The sequence below is a fragment of the Pseudorca crassidens genome, chromosome 15, assembly GCF_039906515.1.
Source record: "Pseudorca crassidens isolate mPseCra1 chromosome 15, mPseCra1.hap1, whole genome shotgun sequence".
NCBI classification, from domain to species: Eukaryota; Metazoa; Chordata; class Mammalia; order Artiodactyla; family Delphinidae; genus Pseudorca; species Pseudorca crassidens.
Genome location: NC_090310.1, coordinates 4,552,583 through 4,570,592, shown reverse-complemented (window position 1 = coordinate 4,570,592; position 18,010 = coordinate 4,552,583). Strand labels below are relative to the sequence as shown.

Below are 18,010 nucleotides of genomic sequence, written 5' to 3'. Positions count from 1 at the left end.
CTGATTTTCATTTTATATTGGAGTATAGTTGGTTTACCATGTTGTGTTAGTTTCAGGTGTACAGCAAAGTGATTCAGTTATACATATACCTATATCTATTCCTTTTCAGATTCTCTTCCCATATAGGTTATTACAAGACGTTGAGTTCCCTTTGCTACAAAGTAGGTCCTTGTGGATTATCTATTTGATAAACAGTAGAACACACTATGATCTTAAACCTGAACTCAAGTTCCTGATTCTTCCCTTTCTTTTTTCAGGGAATAGACCTCTTGGAGGACTTCCACTGGGAAAACTGGTCCTTAAATACAGACAGATGAACCCCTCATTTTCGGAGAATGCAGAAGTTAGCAGCAAAAATCCCTAATGACTTTCCTGACTCCTGGTGAAATAAGCCCGTGACTTCCTGCTGGATGCAGATGCAGACGCCCCTGCAACAAATGGGCTTCTGGGAACTAGGTGGAGATAGACACACAATCCGTATGCAATTTTCTCTTTCAAAAGCACAGAAGTCTGTAGCGGGAAAGCAATCATCAAGCAAAGCTGAACTGTCTCTGTTCCCCAGACCCAGAGAAGAGAGCAAACACACTCTGGGAGAACCAGGTCCCACCCCAGAGGGAATTTTCGATATGCAGACAACAGCCAATTTCCTAAAAGAGAATCTCAGGGAAAAAAAAAAAAAAAATACAACGGGTGGTGAACGGGCCAGGAGTGGGCTCCCTCTACGTGAACTCCAGGTGACGAGGAGATGCCCCACCGGACAGGTGACAAACCACAACTAGCAAAAGCCTCAAGTCAGATTCCAATCAACTGCTCCTGAAACGGTTGCTTTTTTTTTTTTAATTTACAAGTAGGTGTAAATGTCAAAACGGTACAGCTCAACGGAGACGTGGGCTTACCTGGGAGGGCCCTGGGGAATGGCTGACCACCTCGTCAGGCTCCTGGTTGTTCCTGATGCTGTCCTGTTGCTGGTGGAGGAGAGCGAGCCCTGCTGCAATGTCGCTGGGCACCAGGTCCGTGTCCTGGGTGGGAAACCACAGGGCTTATCATAAACCCAGCGGGAATGGCCCACGAGCTCCCGAGGGCCCAGTTTTACGCAGTTCACATGCACACACATGCACATACACATACGGCTACGTGTGAAAAGGTGTTTTGAAAACTATTTCCCTTTCAGGACTCCTGCATGTGGGCTTCGTGTCTCTCGCCATCCTGCCCTCACACAAACCTGCTCGAGAACATAAATATTGTACTGATCTCTGCTCTCAGGTTTCACGTCAAGGGAGTCGGCTATTTTTAATCTACTTCACATCGCCTGTGAAGTGGGTGAGTAAATGGGTAAATCTGCCCTCTTTGGAGTAACGTCTGATTTTGGCCCAGGTTTACACTCTTCCTGCTCAAGATGCTGAGAAGGTTTTGTTGAAAGAGTCCACGGCAGAGATGCATGAGACTGGACTTATACTCACCGGGCAGAACGAGCCTCAGAAAGACCCGCAAACTAGGAAAGCAACCGAGTGAGTGTCCAGAGCCTGACCCGACCCTCTCCTTCCCGAGGGACACGGAGCAGACGGGAGTCCACGAGAAACCAGGTACTGGCTACTCGGCCACTTGAGCCATCGGTTCTGCCCACGATGCAGGTTAAGACGTCCTCTAAGAACAGCCAGGTTCTCTTCCTCCTTCTTTCAACAATCTTAAGACCGGGTTGAAGTGCTCCTTTGAAATTATTTAGGGGGACACACTTCTCTCATCCCTATGTGGAGGCTGCTGGTTACAGAGCCAGCCTTGAACAGGGCAGGCCTGGCCACCACAGAGAGGTGAGAAAAAGACTGGCGGGCGGGCACGACGTCAAGAGAACTCCTCTCTCTCACTTGGCTGCAGTACTGAACATAAGAGGAGTTCATCAGAGATCATTATAAGAGAAATTGGATGTGAAAGAAAAACAAATGTTTCCAAATCACTGAAGAAACTGCTCTCGAACCATGACACCCTTCTGCATTGCAACTGTCTTTAAAAAGAGAATCATCCGTCATTTCCATCACGCCACAAAGTTGTAAGAAACCAGGGCCCGATACTACCTCGGAGGCACGACACTGCCGGGACCTGGCATCTGCTGAGAACCAGCTGGACAAAGAACGCAGGAAACGACTGGCAAAAGATTCTCAAAATGTACAGGTTCCACTACTTAGTTCCTTAAGAACTAATTCAAAATCTTAACTGTGTAACAGATGGGCGTCAACACAAGGATGCGCCGACCAGGGCATGGGGTCCGTGAGCACAGGGCCCTGGGTCCCTGCTCCCTGGAGCTCTCGGGCGCTCACCCCAGGGCACACCTCCACCCGCCGCACCCACAGGGGACTCACTCTCAGGAGGTGTTTTATGTCAACAGGGAGACAACAGGGTTCAAAATGCAGAGAACTCATCTTCTCAAAAGAAGTGTTTACTTAAACAGAAGAAAGAGACCAGAGCAGACCCCGTCGGCTTACTGAAAAGTAGGTTGAGAAAAGCTCTGCCGTACTCGAAAAAGCAACTCGAGTACGGTCGTCTTTGCCGACGCAGCAGCACAGGAACTTGATTCTCGTTTCCCACACGCTTGTAGCTGCCGTCTTGAGGCCATTAAGTAACTGGCTGGACTCACGACTATCCAGGTGATGGGGGCCCGCAGGGGGATACGGAGCCATCTTCCCCCCCAGCGGGTCAAAGACGATGACGATGGTGACCACGGTGGAGGCGATGATGATCCAGCTGCGACACAGAGAGAGGAAAAGGCTTGGGGGCTGCAGTCCTGAAGTGACCCAGGGGGTCACTCTCTGCATCTGTACAACTTGTGGCTCTTGTTACTAAGGAAGATGGGGGTCTCCCAGAACCTGGCGGAGGCGGGCAACTTGTTTCTTCTAGAAAGTTCCTTACAAGCCCATGGCCAACCCAGGCACGACAAAGATCAGAGCCCCAAAAGCCACAAAAGGAAAAGGGGAAGTGTCTGGTGGGCAGAGCCTCGGCCTGGGCATGGAAGTCCCTGACCTTGACCCAGGCCTACTCCCCAGGATCTCGGGGTTCCCCTCAGTAAAACCAAAGGAGGCTTCCCGTGCCACGGGATACCCTCACAGGTCTTTCATTCATACGTTTCAATATTTCTAGGTTGTCCACCATGCGCAAGGCGCCCTGGGTCCATGAGCACGTGTGCTCCTGGAAGGTGGCCCAGGAAGGGCCGCCACGGCCTCTCCCGAGAGGCTCAGCAGGGCAGCGGGAGCCTCCATCCCCTTATGTACAGCATGAGGGGGTGTGACTAGATCATCTGTAAGATTTTTAGTCTGGAAAGGGCATAAACCTTATTCCAGCGGATTATTTCCTGCAGCAATTCCAGAGACTATATTTCTTCACGTCCTACTTTTAGTTTTGGCCCTATTTTGGTCTTCAGGTCTCTTCCTTCTTGTAAGGGAAGGGAGGGAATGCAGAAAAATGAGAACGGGTAAGAAAGGAAACTACATCAATAAGTGCATAACGGGAGATGAACTATTCCTCGTGTATGAACAAGTGCCTCTGCATTTTTATGATTTACTCAGAAAGATTCCTTTCTGGGCTTCCCTGGTGGCACAGTGGTTGAGAGTCCGCCTGCCGATGCAGGGGACGCGGGTTCGTGCCCCAGTCCGGGAGGATCCCACGTGCCGCGGAATGTTTGGGCCCATGAGCCATGGCCGCTGAGCCTGCGCATCCGGAGCCTGTGCTCCGCAACGGGAGAGGCCACAACAGTGAGAGGCCCACGTACCGCAAAAAAAAAAAAAAAAAAAAAAATCCCTTTCTAACTATATTAGGAAGCCTGCACGACACTGGGCCACCTCAGTTATTCAGAAGGTATTTGTTCACCTGCATCTCGAGTACATTTTGGACAAGAAATTGCAGAAGACTGGAGACCTCACCTGACGGCGACAGTCGCAATGATGCCATTCCCCACCGTCCTGTCACACTGAACACCGTCCTCTATCCAGGCGGCCCCCAGGGACGCCCAGACCATCTCTGGCAGAAAGAGTGCCAGGCGCACATAGAGCAGCTTAGACATGGATTTCCGTGGTCCAGGATTACAAATGGTCCCTGAAACACAGAAAATGTTCAAACTGGTCACTTGCCCCTTCAGAGATGAGTAGTTGCCCTTCCACAAAAAAACAGCTGTCACAGCACACGTGTGTCCCATAGGCTCACCCGCCACCTGACTTTTCTGCCTGTACTTGGGCAACAATGCCTAAGTTTGAGAGCAAGAGACAAAGCGAGGGATGGGAAACATGACAAAAAGCCTCAGATTCATTTCTTAGACTTACCAGCGTTTAAAAACACTTCTAACTAGAGTGACAATAAAATCACTGTCCAAATTGGGATACTTCTGAGAGCAAAGGGAGGCTCTATTAATAATGCTGGGACAATCAACATAAAACAGAACTGTCACCAGCAAACAGAGGTATACAGTCACCCGGGTTCCCACAGCCAGGAAAATCCAGGCACCACCTGAAACGGCATGGGCCCGTTGTTCTTTAATCCTCCCAATGGCTGTGACATCGTCATCATCCCATTTTACAAATGAGGACGCTGAGGCTCAGAGGGCTTAGCAACCACTTTCTAAAACATAATCCAGATTCGCACGCTGCAGGCTCTCTGCCTCACCAATGCTCCGTGGTCCTCACTTTTGGGAAGCGAACAATTCTGATGTGTGAGACCACTTGTAGAAGCTCACCACTTAGACACAACATTTAAAACTGAGTTTGGGGCTTCCCTGGTGGTGCAGTGGTTGAGAGTCCGCCTGCCAATACAGGGCACACGGGTTTGAGCCCTGGCCCGGGAAGATCCCACGTGCCGCAGAGCAACTAAGCCCGTGCGCCACAACTACTGAGCCCACGTGCCACAACTACTGAAGCCCGAGCACCCAGAGCCCGTGCTCTGCAACAAGAGAAGCCACGACAATGAGAAGCCTGAGCACTGCAACGAAGAGTAGCCCCCACTTGCCGCAACTAGAGAAAGTCCACGCGCAGCAACGAAGACACAACGCAGTCAAAAACAAACAAACAAACTTATATAAATAAATAAATAAATAAAACTGTTTGTAAAACAAATCCAAGTATCATTAGAGGCCTGTGTACTTTAATTCTTGGTGTAAATCAACTCTCTCCCTTTGGGAAAAAGTTGTGATAAACACCAATTTCAGCAACATAAAAATGCCACATGATTAAAACAAAAACAGTGACTGAAAAAAAATCTAAGATCTAAAAAATAATTGGATAAGGAAATAGCTTTTAAATTCCAAAAGCTACCTTCCATTAGAATGAATTACTCAGAGTCATATTTGAAAATATTAGACACTATCCGGCCTTCTTTTTGGCACAAAGACACAATGTTCTAAGATAACTGAAACAGCACGCCCTCTCTCTCCCTGAGGGACAAATAGTGCAGGTATGTAAAAACCAGTCCTGCATCTGTAGTGTATTATTATATAGCAATAGTCAACCAGCAGAGAGAAACAGGAAACAGCACCTGCTCACATCCTACCTCCTGGAGGGCTAGGATTCCAAAGAAGAGGCTGCTGGAGCAGGGAGGCTCCAGCCCGGGACCCTGCCCGGATGAAGCAAACTCAGAGGTAAGGAAGCAGGAGACGGAGTTCTGGTGAAGGGTCCAGAGAAGACGTGAGAGACTAAAAAAGCCTTTTTATGTTTACGCTTTGCCTAGAAAAGCATTTTTATTTTACGCAGACCTTTATTTTCTCCTCGACGTAAAGAGCTGCCGGTGTGGATCTGGTGCTGCAGCGAGCATCACAAGGCTGACGCCCCAGAAGGAATGAGCGTGGCTACGTTCCCGATCGTACTATCCCTGACGCCGTCTCAGGAAGGAACCCTGTTGCCCTTCACATGGCTGAGCCGATGACATGAAAGCCACACAAGGAAGGCCCGTGTCACAGAATCTCGGGACTTGGCACCTCTAGCCACTGCAGTGATTTTCTCCGGCATAAGAGGAGCTCTTAAGACAAACGCCGAGGCCATGCAAGATGTCCCAGAATACAAACCAAACACAGCGAAGGGCAGACCTTGGAAGTGGAGGGCGTTCTCTCAAAACACCATAGGCACGAGGGTGGATCTTCCCTAATTAAACCTCCCACATGGCCAAAACAGTAGGATTTCATCAGGGAGGTTCTCAAATCAAAACTAGAAACTACCACGATATCAAGATTCTACAGTGAAGACCAAGAAAGAGGTAACTACACAAGCGTCGGTTTTCTGGATAAAGATGACTGAATTCTCTTTGTTCCAAATGCACCCTTACAATGTGCGCTGTTTCGTTTAGAGGTGTATCAGCCAAAAGCTTCAGAAACAAGGCCTTTCCGTTCAAATGACAGATTAACTATTGAGATGACTTACGAAACAGAAGGGGTGATGGGAGTTACCCATGTATCAGTAATAAGGTTTACCAAGGGGTTCACGGTTATTAAAAGATACACCTAAAGTTTATAACTTGTAAAAAAACTCTGGTTCTGTGCAGGCAATGCAGGTAAAGGGTGAAAAGTTCAAAGTGCTCAAGTGGGTATAAAGTAAATGTTAAGCCTCCCTCCCACCACTGAATCCCAGCCCTCGGTCACCTTCCCTCAAGGTAAACTAGTCACTCATGTACCCACCCCAGAGAGTCCACACATAAACCAAACAGGTAAGTTTATCCCTTTACAAAAAAGTAACAAACTACATACAGTGTCCTGTAGCTTAGCATATTGGAAATCACTCCTTGTCCATTCACAAAGCATTTCACATTCTTTTTAGCAGGTGCACAGGAGACCATCATATGAACGAGCGACACTTAAACCGGCGGCCTATTGACAGGCACCTAGTTTCTTCCAATCTTTCATGCCTACAAGCAACACTGTGGCAAACTTCAAGTATTTTGCACACATGCAAATATATAGGGAAGAAACCGGCTGATACCCACACGTACACAACACACACAGCCAAATTAGGCTTCCAAGAGATTCAACAAATCTACATGCCCACCAACAAAATGAGCGGCCTGAGCAGAAGGGAGGTTCTGGGGAAGGCGTTCCCTGCTCCAGGAAAGACCCAGGAGCAGCAGTCTCACAACTGCACAGATTCATCAACCCAGTGTATCACCTTGATGAATTTTCCTTACTGTGATTGAGGCTGAATGTTTTTTTATATATGTAAAAATCTCTTTTACTTATTTTATTGTTCACCATATTTGCCCATTTTTGCCCTATTGGTCTTTTTCTTATTTATCGTAGAGCCCTTCTATATTAAGGAGATTGGCTCTAAGTCTCATCTATTACAATATTTTCTCCCATTTGTCTTTTTTTTTCTTTGAAAAATAAGAGAAAAACTTTATTTCAAACAGGTTCAGTGGTATGCATGCTACAGCAAAGGCTGGTTGTAACAGCAGTTTCATTTCAAACCTGAATTGATGCACAAATGTGACACTGTTAAGCAATGATCAATTAGCGCTAAAATGTGGATTAAATCCACCAATATGCCAATTCTGACATTTATTATAGATTCTATTATTTATTTTAGTAGTAGAGGTTAATTTTCATCAGAAGAAAATGAAAACAACCTTATGGCTTCTACTAAGGTAATGAGCTGTATCCCCAGTACTGCTTTGAAATTATACCCCCAGGCTGTTAAGAGAAATTCTGACTTCATCCAAATGTATTACTTCACTGATAATCTTCAGTCATCATCTACTGTCGGCTTGATGGTTATTCCTCTTCTTATTTGACCCTAACCATCATCTGTCTTTTTTTTAACTTTATGGTGTTCTTCACTGAAATTTACATAATATTTAAAATAAAGCATATGATGTTATTGATTTGTAACAAATTGGCAATTAAACTAACATGTTTTGATAAAATACTGTCTTCAGTTCAGTTGTGGTATCTTTAGCTACAAGTATCAGAAACAAACTGGTTTAAAAACAAAACAGGGTGCTTCCCTGGTGGTGCAGTGATTAAGAATCCACCTGCCAATGCAGGAGACACGGGTTCGAGCTCTGGTCCAGGAAGATCGCACATGCTGCAGAGCAACTAAGCCCATGTGCCACAACTACTGAGCCTGCGCTCCAGAGCCCACAAGCCACAACTACTGAGCCCATGTGCCACAACTACTGAAGCCCATGTGTCTAGAGCCCGTGCTCCGCAACAAGAGAAGCCACCGCAATGAGAAGCCAAGAGTAGCCCCCGTTCGCCGCAACTAGAGGAAGCCCGCACGCAGCAATGAAGACCCAACACAGCCAAAAATAAGTAAATAAAATAAATAAATTAAAAAACATAAAAACAAGCAGGACCTGTCTTGACTCAAGGGGCTGGAAATGCAGGGCCAGGACTGGCACCAGGGTGTCCTCTGCTTCTCAGCCCTGCCCTCCTCTGTATTCAGCTCCTCCTGGGCTGTGAGTGGAGGAGACTCAGCGGGAATTCAGCAGCTCACTCATGCACAGTGCCATCCCGAAGGAAAACCATATGCTGCTTCTGGATCTTTCCCAGAGGAGCAGGGAAGGACTTCCCTGGAACTTCCCAGGAAACTCCCTGAATTTCACTGGCCCGAATCAGGGCACACGTCCAGTCCTGAACCAACCACCCATCCTGCACCGGGCACAGGGCCGGTTTCTGTGAGGGGTGGGGGGAAGTCCTGTCTGGAGGAGGCTGCTGCATAAGCAACCCACCCAGAACACCGCACACAACCGACAGATGTCTGCCGAACTGTGACGTGTGACGGTGCCTGCGAGGAGAAGCCTGAGGCATGCGGCCATCCATCCACCGCAGGGGTGTGACTGTGCCCTGACACCACCCAAAATATCCGAAGAAAAACATTTAAGGAGAAAAGGGCTTGTACTTAACCCACTATTACAGTTGTAAACCTGGTGTGCTAAACAGAATGTGCTGTGAACAGATAGGGAAACTAAATTAGATTCCCTGTACCTGAAATGACACCATCTTTCAGAAACTCTGAGCTCAATAAGAACCTCATCGTGCCAAACCCTCATCGCACACGTTTCAGCTCCTTCCTCTCCTTCAGCGTCAGTACCAACGACGATCCAGACTTGGGGGCCGACAGAGACCAAAGAACTGGGACCGTCTTTGATCCAGACCCCATGCATTCACGTTTTCAGAGGTAAACTAAAATAGCCAGGGCTCTCTTTTCTACGTTGCTGCAGTACGTGGGCATGCGCCATGCTTCTTGGTCATCCAAACCCTAAGGGCTTTTTCTCATGAAACACTCTGCCACTAACATTTCTCTCTGTATTTCTCCCCACGAACTACCATCTATTAAGTTTCAGTCTATCGTTCCACCCTATCGAGATCTTGATTCCATCACCCAGGGTATCAGCTACTTACTCCCTCCCAGTTTTATCATCATCATCTACAATCTGTAAGCCTCCCTCCTACATCCCGATTCAAGCAGTGATAAAACACGTTGGATGGTAGCATGCCATGCAGCCCTGCCTTTGACGGATGAGTTTTCATTTACTGATGCATTTCTTTATCAGCCACAAGAGTGCTCAGCTCATCCTACAAACCACAGTAATCGACAGGGAAGGTTTCCGTTTTCAGACATTCTCAGCTAAACGACTGTCTGCAGAAAATGGTAACATATAGAAAAAAACTATCAAGAAGAGATATAACTCTTACAACTCATTAATAAAGGACAAAGAACCCAATTTAAAATTGGGCAAAGAATCTGAACAGACATTTCTTTAAAAATAATATAAAAATGGCCACTGAGCATATGAAAAGATGCTCAATATCATTTGTCATCAAGAAAATGCAAATCAAAACCACAATGAGGGCTTCCCTGGTGGCGCAGCGGTTGAGAGTCCGCCTGCCGATGCAGGGGACACGGGTTCGTGCCCCGGTCCGGGAAGATCCCACGTGCCGTGGAGCGGCTGGGCCCATGAGCCATGGCCGCTGAGCCTGCACATCCAGAGCCTGTGCTCCGCAACAGGAGAGGCCACAGCAGTGAGAGGCCCGCGTACCGCAAAAAAAAAAACGAAAAAAAACAACACAATGAGATAGCATTTCATATCTACCAGGATGGCTATGATCAAAAAGTCAGATAATAAGTGTTGGTGAGGATGTGGAGAAACTGGAACCCTTATAAAGTGCTGGTGGGAAAGAAAAATGGTCCAACTGCTTGGAAAACAGTCTGGCTGTTCCTCAGGAAGTTAAACAGATTTACCATGTGATCTAGCACTACCACCCCTAGGTACATATCCAAGAGAAATAAAAACATAAGGGTATGTAAAACATGTATGCGAACGCTGAAAGCAGCATTATCTGTAACAGCCAGAAAGTGGAAACAACCCAAATGTCCACCAACTGACAAATGGATAAATAAACTGTGGTATACACGTTCAGTGCAATACTAATCAGTCATAAAAAGGAATGAAGTGCTGATACATGCTCTAACACGGACGAACCTTGAAAACGTTATCCCAAGTTTAAGAAGCCAGACCGAAAGGCCACATCGTGGATGAGTCCACCTATATGATGTCCAGAACAGGCAAATCTACAGACAGGAAGTAGAGTAGTGGATGCCTAGGGCTGAGGGAGTTGGGGAGAAATGAGGAGTAATTGCTAGTGGGCACAGGAAATGCTTTTTGGGGTGATGAAATGTTCTGAAATTGATAGCGGGGAGGGTTGCACGACTCTCTGAATATACGATAAATCACTGAATTGTACACTTAAATGGATGAATTGTATGGTATGTGAATTGTATCTCAAAAAAGCGATTAAAAATGAAGGGGTGTTGGGAATTCCCTGGTGGTCCAGTGGTTAGGACCCCCCCCACTGCAGGGGGCCCGGGTTCCATCCCTGGTCTGGGAACTAAGATCCCACAGGCTGCGCAGCCAAAAAAAGAAGAAGAGGAAGAAGCGGTGTCAAACAGAAGAGACTAGTGTTTACCTTTCATGCTGACACACACGATGGCTGACACGGTGCATATGATAACTGCCAGCAGAATGATGAGCACGATCAGGTAACTGCTGAGCAGGACGCCACCAGGACAGTCCAGCTTCCCTCTGTGCATGAGGTACAGCGTCAGGATGCCGATCCACCTGCCGATACACAGGTAGTGTCAGAAATGGAATCCAAGGAGCCGCTTTGAAAAACACAATGGAAGGAAGTAAATGGAGTTAATACTTTCCAAAACAAGGCGAGGTTCACTTTGGAACTGAATCTTCCTCAATAACATATTTACTAAGTCAATTAAAGAGTATGGCTTTTTTTTTATTTTTAATGAGCTTTATACTTTCTATGCTTACATCATTGTTTTTATTCTGTGCCTGCTGTAATACATTTAAAGCCATAAGTAAGCAAATATAATGTGAACTGCTGGAAAGTTGCCCCATCATGACTCCAAAGTATATAGTTGATCAGTCATCAGCAAGAGAATTTTTACTTCTGTGGATTAACAAGAAACTGACAAACGCACGTCATAATCTGCTGGGTGTAGTACAAAAACAAGGGGATGGGAAGCAAGCTATGGAAAGATGTTCTGTGGTGAACACTGATCAACTTGAAAGGACAAGGACTGCAGACTCATAAGTATATTTTGTAATTCAGGACAGAACAATGAAAGGCAGCACCCAACAATGCAACGTCATAGTGGTTCTTCACTAGAGTTATTTCAGAATCCGGCAGGGAACCATTTCGCGAGAACGCGGTATTAGAGATTCAAGGCCAGAAGAGGAACTGGACTAGATAACTTTTTATGCTTTTGTCAGTTTTGTGATATTACATGCTTGTCTAGAAATAATAACGGGAAATGATCTCAGAAAGACTGGCCCTGAAAACTATGAAACAACTAAGAAGCAGCTCATACTTTCATGTTTTTAAATTCCTCTCCCCTTAAGAATCTACTTTTTAATAACGATGATATTACTCTTCGCTCAGACCCTCTGGGACTGACTTTCAGGCACCCAATTCCACTCCCCACGGATTCCACATTTTGAAAGACTAGAGAGAAAATGCCAGTCCTGTGTGCTCGTCGAGGGATTCAGCCACAACCGGCTCAGGAACGGCACGAACGGTATTGTTGCCATTCCTGCGTTTGGCAGACAAGATGCAGTGCGTTTCCATGCAGAACGCTGGAGCGATGCTGATGGCTGTTCCCGGCTCGAGGCAGGAGGTCCCGAGGCCACGGCTTTGGGCGGCAGCGCAGTCCCGGCGGCTCCCAGGCCCGGGTCTCGACGCCCCGGAGGGGTGCCCATGCCCTGCAGCGCCGACGTCCCGCCGGCGGGCCCACCCCATGACGCCGGGCACGGCGTCCCCGCTCTGGGCCGCCGTATGCTGTCTGGAAATGGGGAGAGCAGCGGCACCCACCTCCTCGGGCGGTGGAGAGGACCAGGTACAAGAACGCAGGGCAGGCGACACGGTCCCTGCCCTCGACCGCCTCGGCCCCGCTCCCTCCTCCGTCCCGGCCGCCCGCTGCCCGCAGAGCCCGCCCTCACCACAGCACTCGCACGAACAGCTCGAAGACCCCCGGGAAGACCAAGTCGTCGCTGGCGATGGCCCAGCGCCGGCCGAACAGCACCATCCCCGGCATGGCGAAGTACCCGCCGCCCGGGCTCGGGCCGGCTCGCCGCGAGCGCGCTGCCACTCGGAGCCCCGAGCCCTCCGGTCTCCACCGCCGAACCGCGACTCCGCGCAGGCGCACGCTGGGGCGGGTGAGGGGGGGAAGGGGGGAGAGAGAGTGAGAGGCCGAGACCGGCGCACGCGCACTGAGCTCCACGCAGCGGCCGCTGGGCCTCTGCGCCTGCGCAGGTGAGCTGACCCGGAAGACGCAGGTGGGCCTCGTAGGGACTTCGCAGGTATGAATTTTGTAGATAAGGAGTCTTCCTGACCCGAAGGGTTAGCTAGCCCAGAGACCCCCAGCAGTCAGTGGCGGATCTGGAGTTCATACCCAGGTCTGTGGGGCTGCAAGCCTATGACGAAGTTGCCCCCAGCCCCGACCGATCCTGGGATCAGGAGTGCCTCTTTGGGACCATTCCCTGGTTCAGCGCCTGAAGCCACACGGCAGCTTTGTGCTGGGGAGTGGGGAATAACCTGATCTGCCCTCCTTCCTCCCGAGCAGGTTCTGACCACTTCTCAGCCCCTCCACGCCCCTCCACCCTGGCCCAAGCCCCCTTCATCGTGTACCTAACCCGGTCTCCCTACTGCTCTCCCCCACTCTGCTACCCCACCTACGGTGCATTCTCCCTACAGCAGCTGGCGTGACCTTGTTGAACCGTCAAACGAGGCCCATCAGCTTAGGATCTTGCAAGGCTGCACTCCAAACCCCTAGAGAAGCTTTTCCTTGGTAGTTATACAGCATAAGTCTGTAAATGCGTGATTATCTGCCTTCCCGGGTTAGGGTTACTACTTTCTCCCTCCTTCACTCCACTGCCTGCCACCTTTTTTCCCCTGAAATACATCAAGCTTATTCTCGCCCCAAGGTTTTCAAAGTCCCCGTGTCCTTTGCCAGGGACGTTCCTCCTGCAGGTATTTCCCTGTCACTCTCTCACTTCATTCAGCCCTCAGCTCAAGTGTCACTGCCTCAAGAGCCTTCCCTGGCCACTTTATCTAAAACAGCCCACCCACCGGTTCCCGTTCCTTTGCCCAGCTTTAGTTTCCTTCACAGCTCTTAATCACTCCCGGACATTGTATCACATGTGTTACCGCTCTCCTTCCACCTTGAGTGTGTTAAGTTGCCTGAGCCTGGAAACCTTGTCCATCTTGTTCACTGCAATGCACATAATAGAGCACATTAAATGCACTTATTAAATACTTGATTAATGAACAAACAAACATTAAATGTCAAAATTTTCCAAGTCCGAAGAACCTTCAGTGGTCTTCTAAAGGGCAGAATTTCAGAGTTAAATAATGTTAAAAAGAATTAATAATAATAAACTGTATTGACGGTTGTGAAAATGATACAGGGAATTGTAAACAAGGAAGTTATGAGATTTTTATAGAAAAAGAGGATCATTCAATCATTCATAAAATAAATATTTATTGGGCACTTGGTGTGGCCAGAAGTGACTTAATCAGAGAGGTCAGGGAAGACTTTCCCTGAAGAAGATATTAAAATGAGATCTGGAGGAAGAGTAGCAATTAAGGTGAAAAAGGGTGATTCAGAAGTTAGAATGTTGTGCCTGTGATCACATACATTCTTTTTTTTTTTTCCCAGTTTAAATAAAAGAGGGAATTTATTAGAAGAATACAGTTTCTTATGGGGACTCCAACAGCAGAAGTGGGTTAAGAGCTAGAAAGAAGCCTTTCTGGAGGACAGGTCATGTTGTAACCACAAACGTTTACTTCTGGGTTTTGCAAGAACATGAATAGGATATCCTAGAGGTCAGTCCTCCCTGCATAGTGCATAAGGGACTAGAATATGGCTTCATTTCTGCTGGCTTTTTGATCCTTACATTCCTTTATGCTGGCTTCAAACGTATCAAGCACATGTTGGCAGATGTCTATTCATGAGCTCAGTCAGGCCTCTCTGAAAGGGCTCAACAGCTGGAAGGGCACTTCGAGTCTGTATGTGCAAATTAATTTTGCTCTCTGAAGGATGGGTTGTAGTGTAACCACGAAATTCCACTTCCGGGTTCTTCATGATCATGTAACGAAGAGAATTTCCCAGGATATCGTCCTCCTCGTGCAATACAAATGTCACACAGTGTCTATCTGTCCCAGCTGCCTGGACCATTTCCAGGGCTGTCTTCCTCTCGTCTTCAGCCATTGGGGTCTTCAATCCAGCCAAAAATAAATGAATTAATTTAAAAAAAGAGTAAACAAATTTTTTTAAGGTAAATGTGTTTTTTTTAATTAATTTATTTTTGGCTGTGTTGGGTCCTCGTTGCTGTGCGCGAGCTTTCTCTAGTTGCGGCGAGCAGGGGCTACTCTTCGTTGTGCTGCATGGGCTTCTCATTGCAGTGGCTTCTCTTGTGGCAGAGCACTGGCTCTACGCGCACCACCTTCAGTAGTTGCGGCACACGGGCTCATTAGTTGTGGCTCGTGGGCTCTAGAGCACGGGCTCAGTAGTTGTGGCACAGGGGCTTAGTTGCTCCATGGCACGTGGGATCTTCCTGGACCAAGGTTCAAACCCGTGTCCCCTGCATTGGCAGGCGGATTCTTAACCACTGCGCCACCAGGGAATTCCCTGTATTTTGTATAGTTCTAATCACTGCAGGTATATTCTGCCATTTCCACATTAACAGTATTCCATTGATTGAATTAGAGCTATTGTATTTATTTATTTTTTAATATTTGTTTTATTTGGTTGCACCAGGTCTTAGTTGTGGAAGGCAGGCTCCTTAGTTGCGGCACGTGGGCTCCTTAGCTGTGGCATGTAAACTCTTAGTTGCGGCATGCACGTGGGATCTAGTTCCCTGACCAGGGATCGAACCCAGGCCCCCTGCATCAGGAGCAATATGCATCAGGCACAATATATTGTGCCATCGTGTGGGTATGTCATACAAAGCATAGACGGCCCCTTATTTTACAGTTTTTTTTCAATTTTCTATTAAAAATTTTCTATTAAAAATAGCTATTTTAAAAGTTTTTAAAAATCAACGTTAAAAAATAACTATTTTTTGTTACTTCCAAATGAGATATCCAAGTCAAAGCATAGCTCTTGAAAAGGTGAATGACCCATCATGACTTCTAAATGATGAAAAATTTCAAATACAGAGAAGATGTCTGATACCTAAGGACCCACCATCCGATTCAACAAGGGATAACATCCTGCCATATTTGTTTCATCTTGAATTTGATGGTGGTGGTGGGGGAGATCTTTGATATCCTTCCCTGCTTGTTCTTTCAGGTTAATTTCACTATGTATCTGCAAATAACAGCAGGTATTCTTCAGCGATTTCTTGGCATTTCAGTTTACCTTCATACTAACTTGAAGAAACTGATCTTTATTCTGTGTTTCAAACATTCACATCTTCCTCTATTTCTCCCTTTAGGACTGGATTTTCTTTGAGTAAACCCCTATGTTCTGAACAGGATTAATATGCTTGGATTTAATGTTTGCTCTATTGTCTGTGTCAGATGGGGGTTGGGATGGGGGCTTTTAGCCAGGTGATCTTTCCATCAGTTAGACAGTTGTTTCTCTGAGCATTCTTTAAAGCCCTGAGATCTTCAGTTCTCAGAACTTGAAGTAAACACATCACTTAGTTTTAGGGCACACCAGTTTTCCTATTACAGAACTATTTATTGTCTTAGAAAACTTATGAGTAAATAGGTTCTGTATTTCCATTCCATTTTGGTAATGGAGACTCACTTTTTAAGTACCCAAGGTCACACTAGGTCAGAAATCTGGAATATTACGTTCTGGTGGTATAAAAGTATCCTTGTCATTGTTTAAAAGGACTAGTGCTATATCATGCTGCAACTTGCTTTTAAATTGCAGGGACAAATTGTTCCAGAACGGGAAGAGAATGCCCTGCCCAGCACCTGCACAAGACTCTACACTGCAAAGGCTAACCCAGATCAGTTGGCAGGAGGGAGCGGTGGTTACTGGGCAGAGTGCAGGTTCCTTGGAGTTTCTACATTCAGCCACTACATGGTGAAGCACACAGGAGAAGACCCCACATGGAGCCCCAATCCAATCAGCCCTCATCAGACCTCACTGACAGCAGGTTTTACAAGGTACGGGAGTCACTTTCTGAAGATGCAAGCTCTCTAACAAGGGCAAAACTACTGAAGTCGTCAAATGGGTCAAAGGAACTCTGGCCGAACTGGTTCCAGCCGGCTTTCAAGGCAGCTGTCCCAAGTTAAGCACAAAGAAGGGGAGGGGAAAGAGGGCCCCTGAGGTCCTGAGCACTTGATGTACCCCAAGCTCTGTGTTGTGAGCTTCAGGACATGGGCTCATCTACACCTCGCAGAAATCCTGTGGCAGGAGTCTCTGCTGGTAACTGAGCGGGAACAAGGCTCACGTTAAATCCAAGGTCAGAGCTAGAGTGTGGGGGAGCCAGGACTCAACACAAGTCTGACCCCAAACTTGTGCCTTACCTAGCATTCCCACAAACCACTTACGATTTCTACTGAAATGGAATCTTTGCTTGATCTTTCCAGGAAACTGTCCAACCAATTGGTATCTTTGGAAAGGCTGGGCTGGATCTTCCCTAGCAAGCCTTCCACCTGCAACTTTTTTTTCTCCAGCCATTTCTCTCTTTGACCCGACTATAAAAAGCGGGAAACCTTCCTCTTCTTCTTTTCTTTGGCCATGCTGAGCAGCTTTCAGGATCTTGGCTCCCCAACCAGGGACTGAACCCACCACAAGTGAGGCGCCAAGTCCTAACCACTGGACCACCAGGGAACTCCCTGGGAAACTAGGATGCCTGTGATTGAACTGGACAGGGAAGGGATTGGTGTCTGTAAGCAGCCAACAGCCAGCAGCTTTTCAGAGTTACTTAGTGGGCAAATTTGTTAACTTTTTTAAATTTCCCTGTATGTTTACATTAAAAAAAATTCACACAAATAAAACAGCTCTATCAAAAGTATGAATTACCTGATAACCTTTATTCAGGAAGTGAGAGTAATTCTGAAACAGTGCTTCGTGAGGTGCATCAGACAATGCCTTTGTTTCCAGCGTGTGCAAGGATGCTGCCCAGTCCTGCGCTCCCCTAAGGCACCTGTTAAGATGTCATCCTGGTGGGCCACAAGATGGTGGCAGCATCTTGGCCAGCTTTACAGTTACTTGGGCAGAATGACTGAAGGAGGCACTGACACTTCGTGAATCAGGTGCGGAAGTCCCAGATCCTCGCTCTACGCAGTGTGCTCTCCAACGAATGATCCCAGCCTGTGTTTGATTTACATGCACAAAAACAAGTGTGAGACCCCCACCCATCCCCAGCTTGGGCCGCAAGGAGTCTGCTCCACTTAGGACACGATTTCCTACCCTTCCTTCACACTATCAGAATCTTCCAAGGAGGATGAAAACAGAAACAAAACTAGGATGCCAGAAAGAAAGATACTCTGATACAGAAAAGCAAAGACATGCGG

The 18,010-nt window shown here is 47.3% G+C and overlaps 1 protein-coding gene, 1 long non-coding RNA gene and 1 pseudogene across 5 annotated transcripts in view; 1 reads left to right on the top strand and 2 right to left on the bottom strand.

Moving 5' to 3' along the window:
• DAGLB (diacylglycerol lipase beta) overlaps positions 1–12,682 on the bottom strand; it is a 31,373-nt gene extending 18,691 nt beyond the window's left edge. For 2 of the 3 annotated variants that reach the window (XR_010934753.1, XM_067705461.1), the window contains exons 1-5: positions 12,472–12,681; positions 10,925–11,076; positions 3,909–4,080; positions 2,478–2,736; positions 897–1,019 (exon numbers count right to left, since the gene is read on the bottom strand). Coding sequence is in view for 2 of the 3 variants with exons in the window: in XM_067705461.1 (XP_067561562.1) it covers positions 897–1,019; positions 2,478–2,736; positions 3,909–4,080; positions 10,925–11,076; positions 12,472–12,566 (801 nt within the window). In the remaining variant the exon portion in view is untranslated. Of the gene's footprint in view, positions 1–896; positions 1,020–2,477; positions 2,737–3,908; positions 4,081–10,924; positions 11,077–12,471 lie in introns of all 3 variants that reach the window. The other variant, XM_067705462.1, reaches the window with a different exon arrangement.
• Positions 12,683–12,708: 26 nt separating this feature from the next.
• Positions 12,709–17,505, top strand: LOC137206631 (uncharacterized). Of its 2 annotated transcripts, XR_010934757.1 has the most exons (3): positions 12,711–12,831; positions 16,416–16,654; positions 17,081–17,505. It is a non-coding gene; the product is annotated as an uncharacterized lncRNA (long non-coding RNA). The 2 variants fall into 2 exon arrangements; XR_010934756.1 differs by having other exon boundaries at positions 12,709–12,831; positions 16,416–17,505.
• Positions 12,715–16,418, bottom strand: LOC137206630 (DNA-directed RNA polymerases I and III subunit RPAC2-like; annotated as a pseudogene).
• Positions 17,506–18,010: the final 505 nt, after the last annotated feature.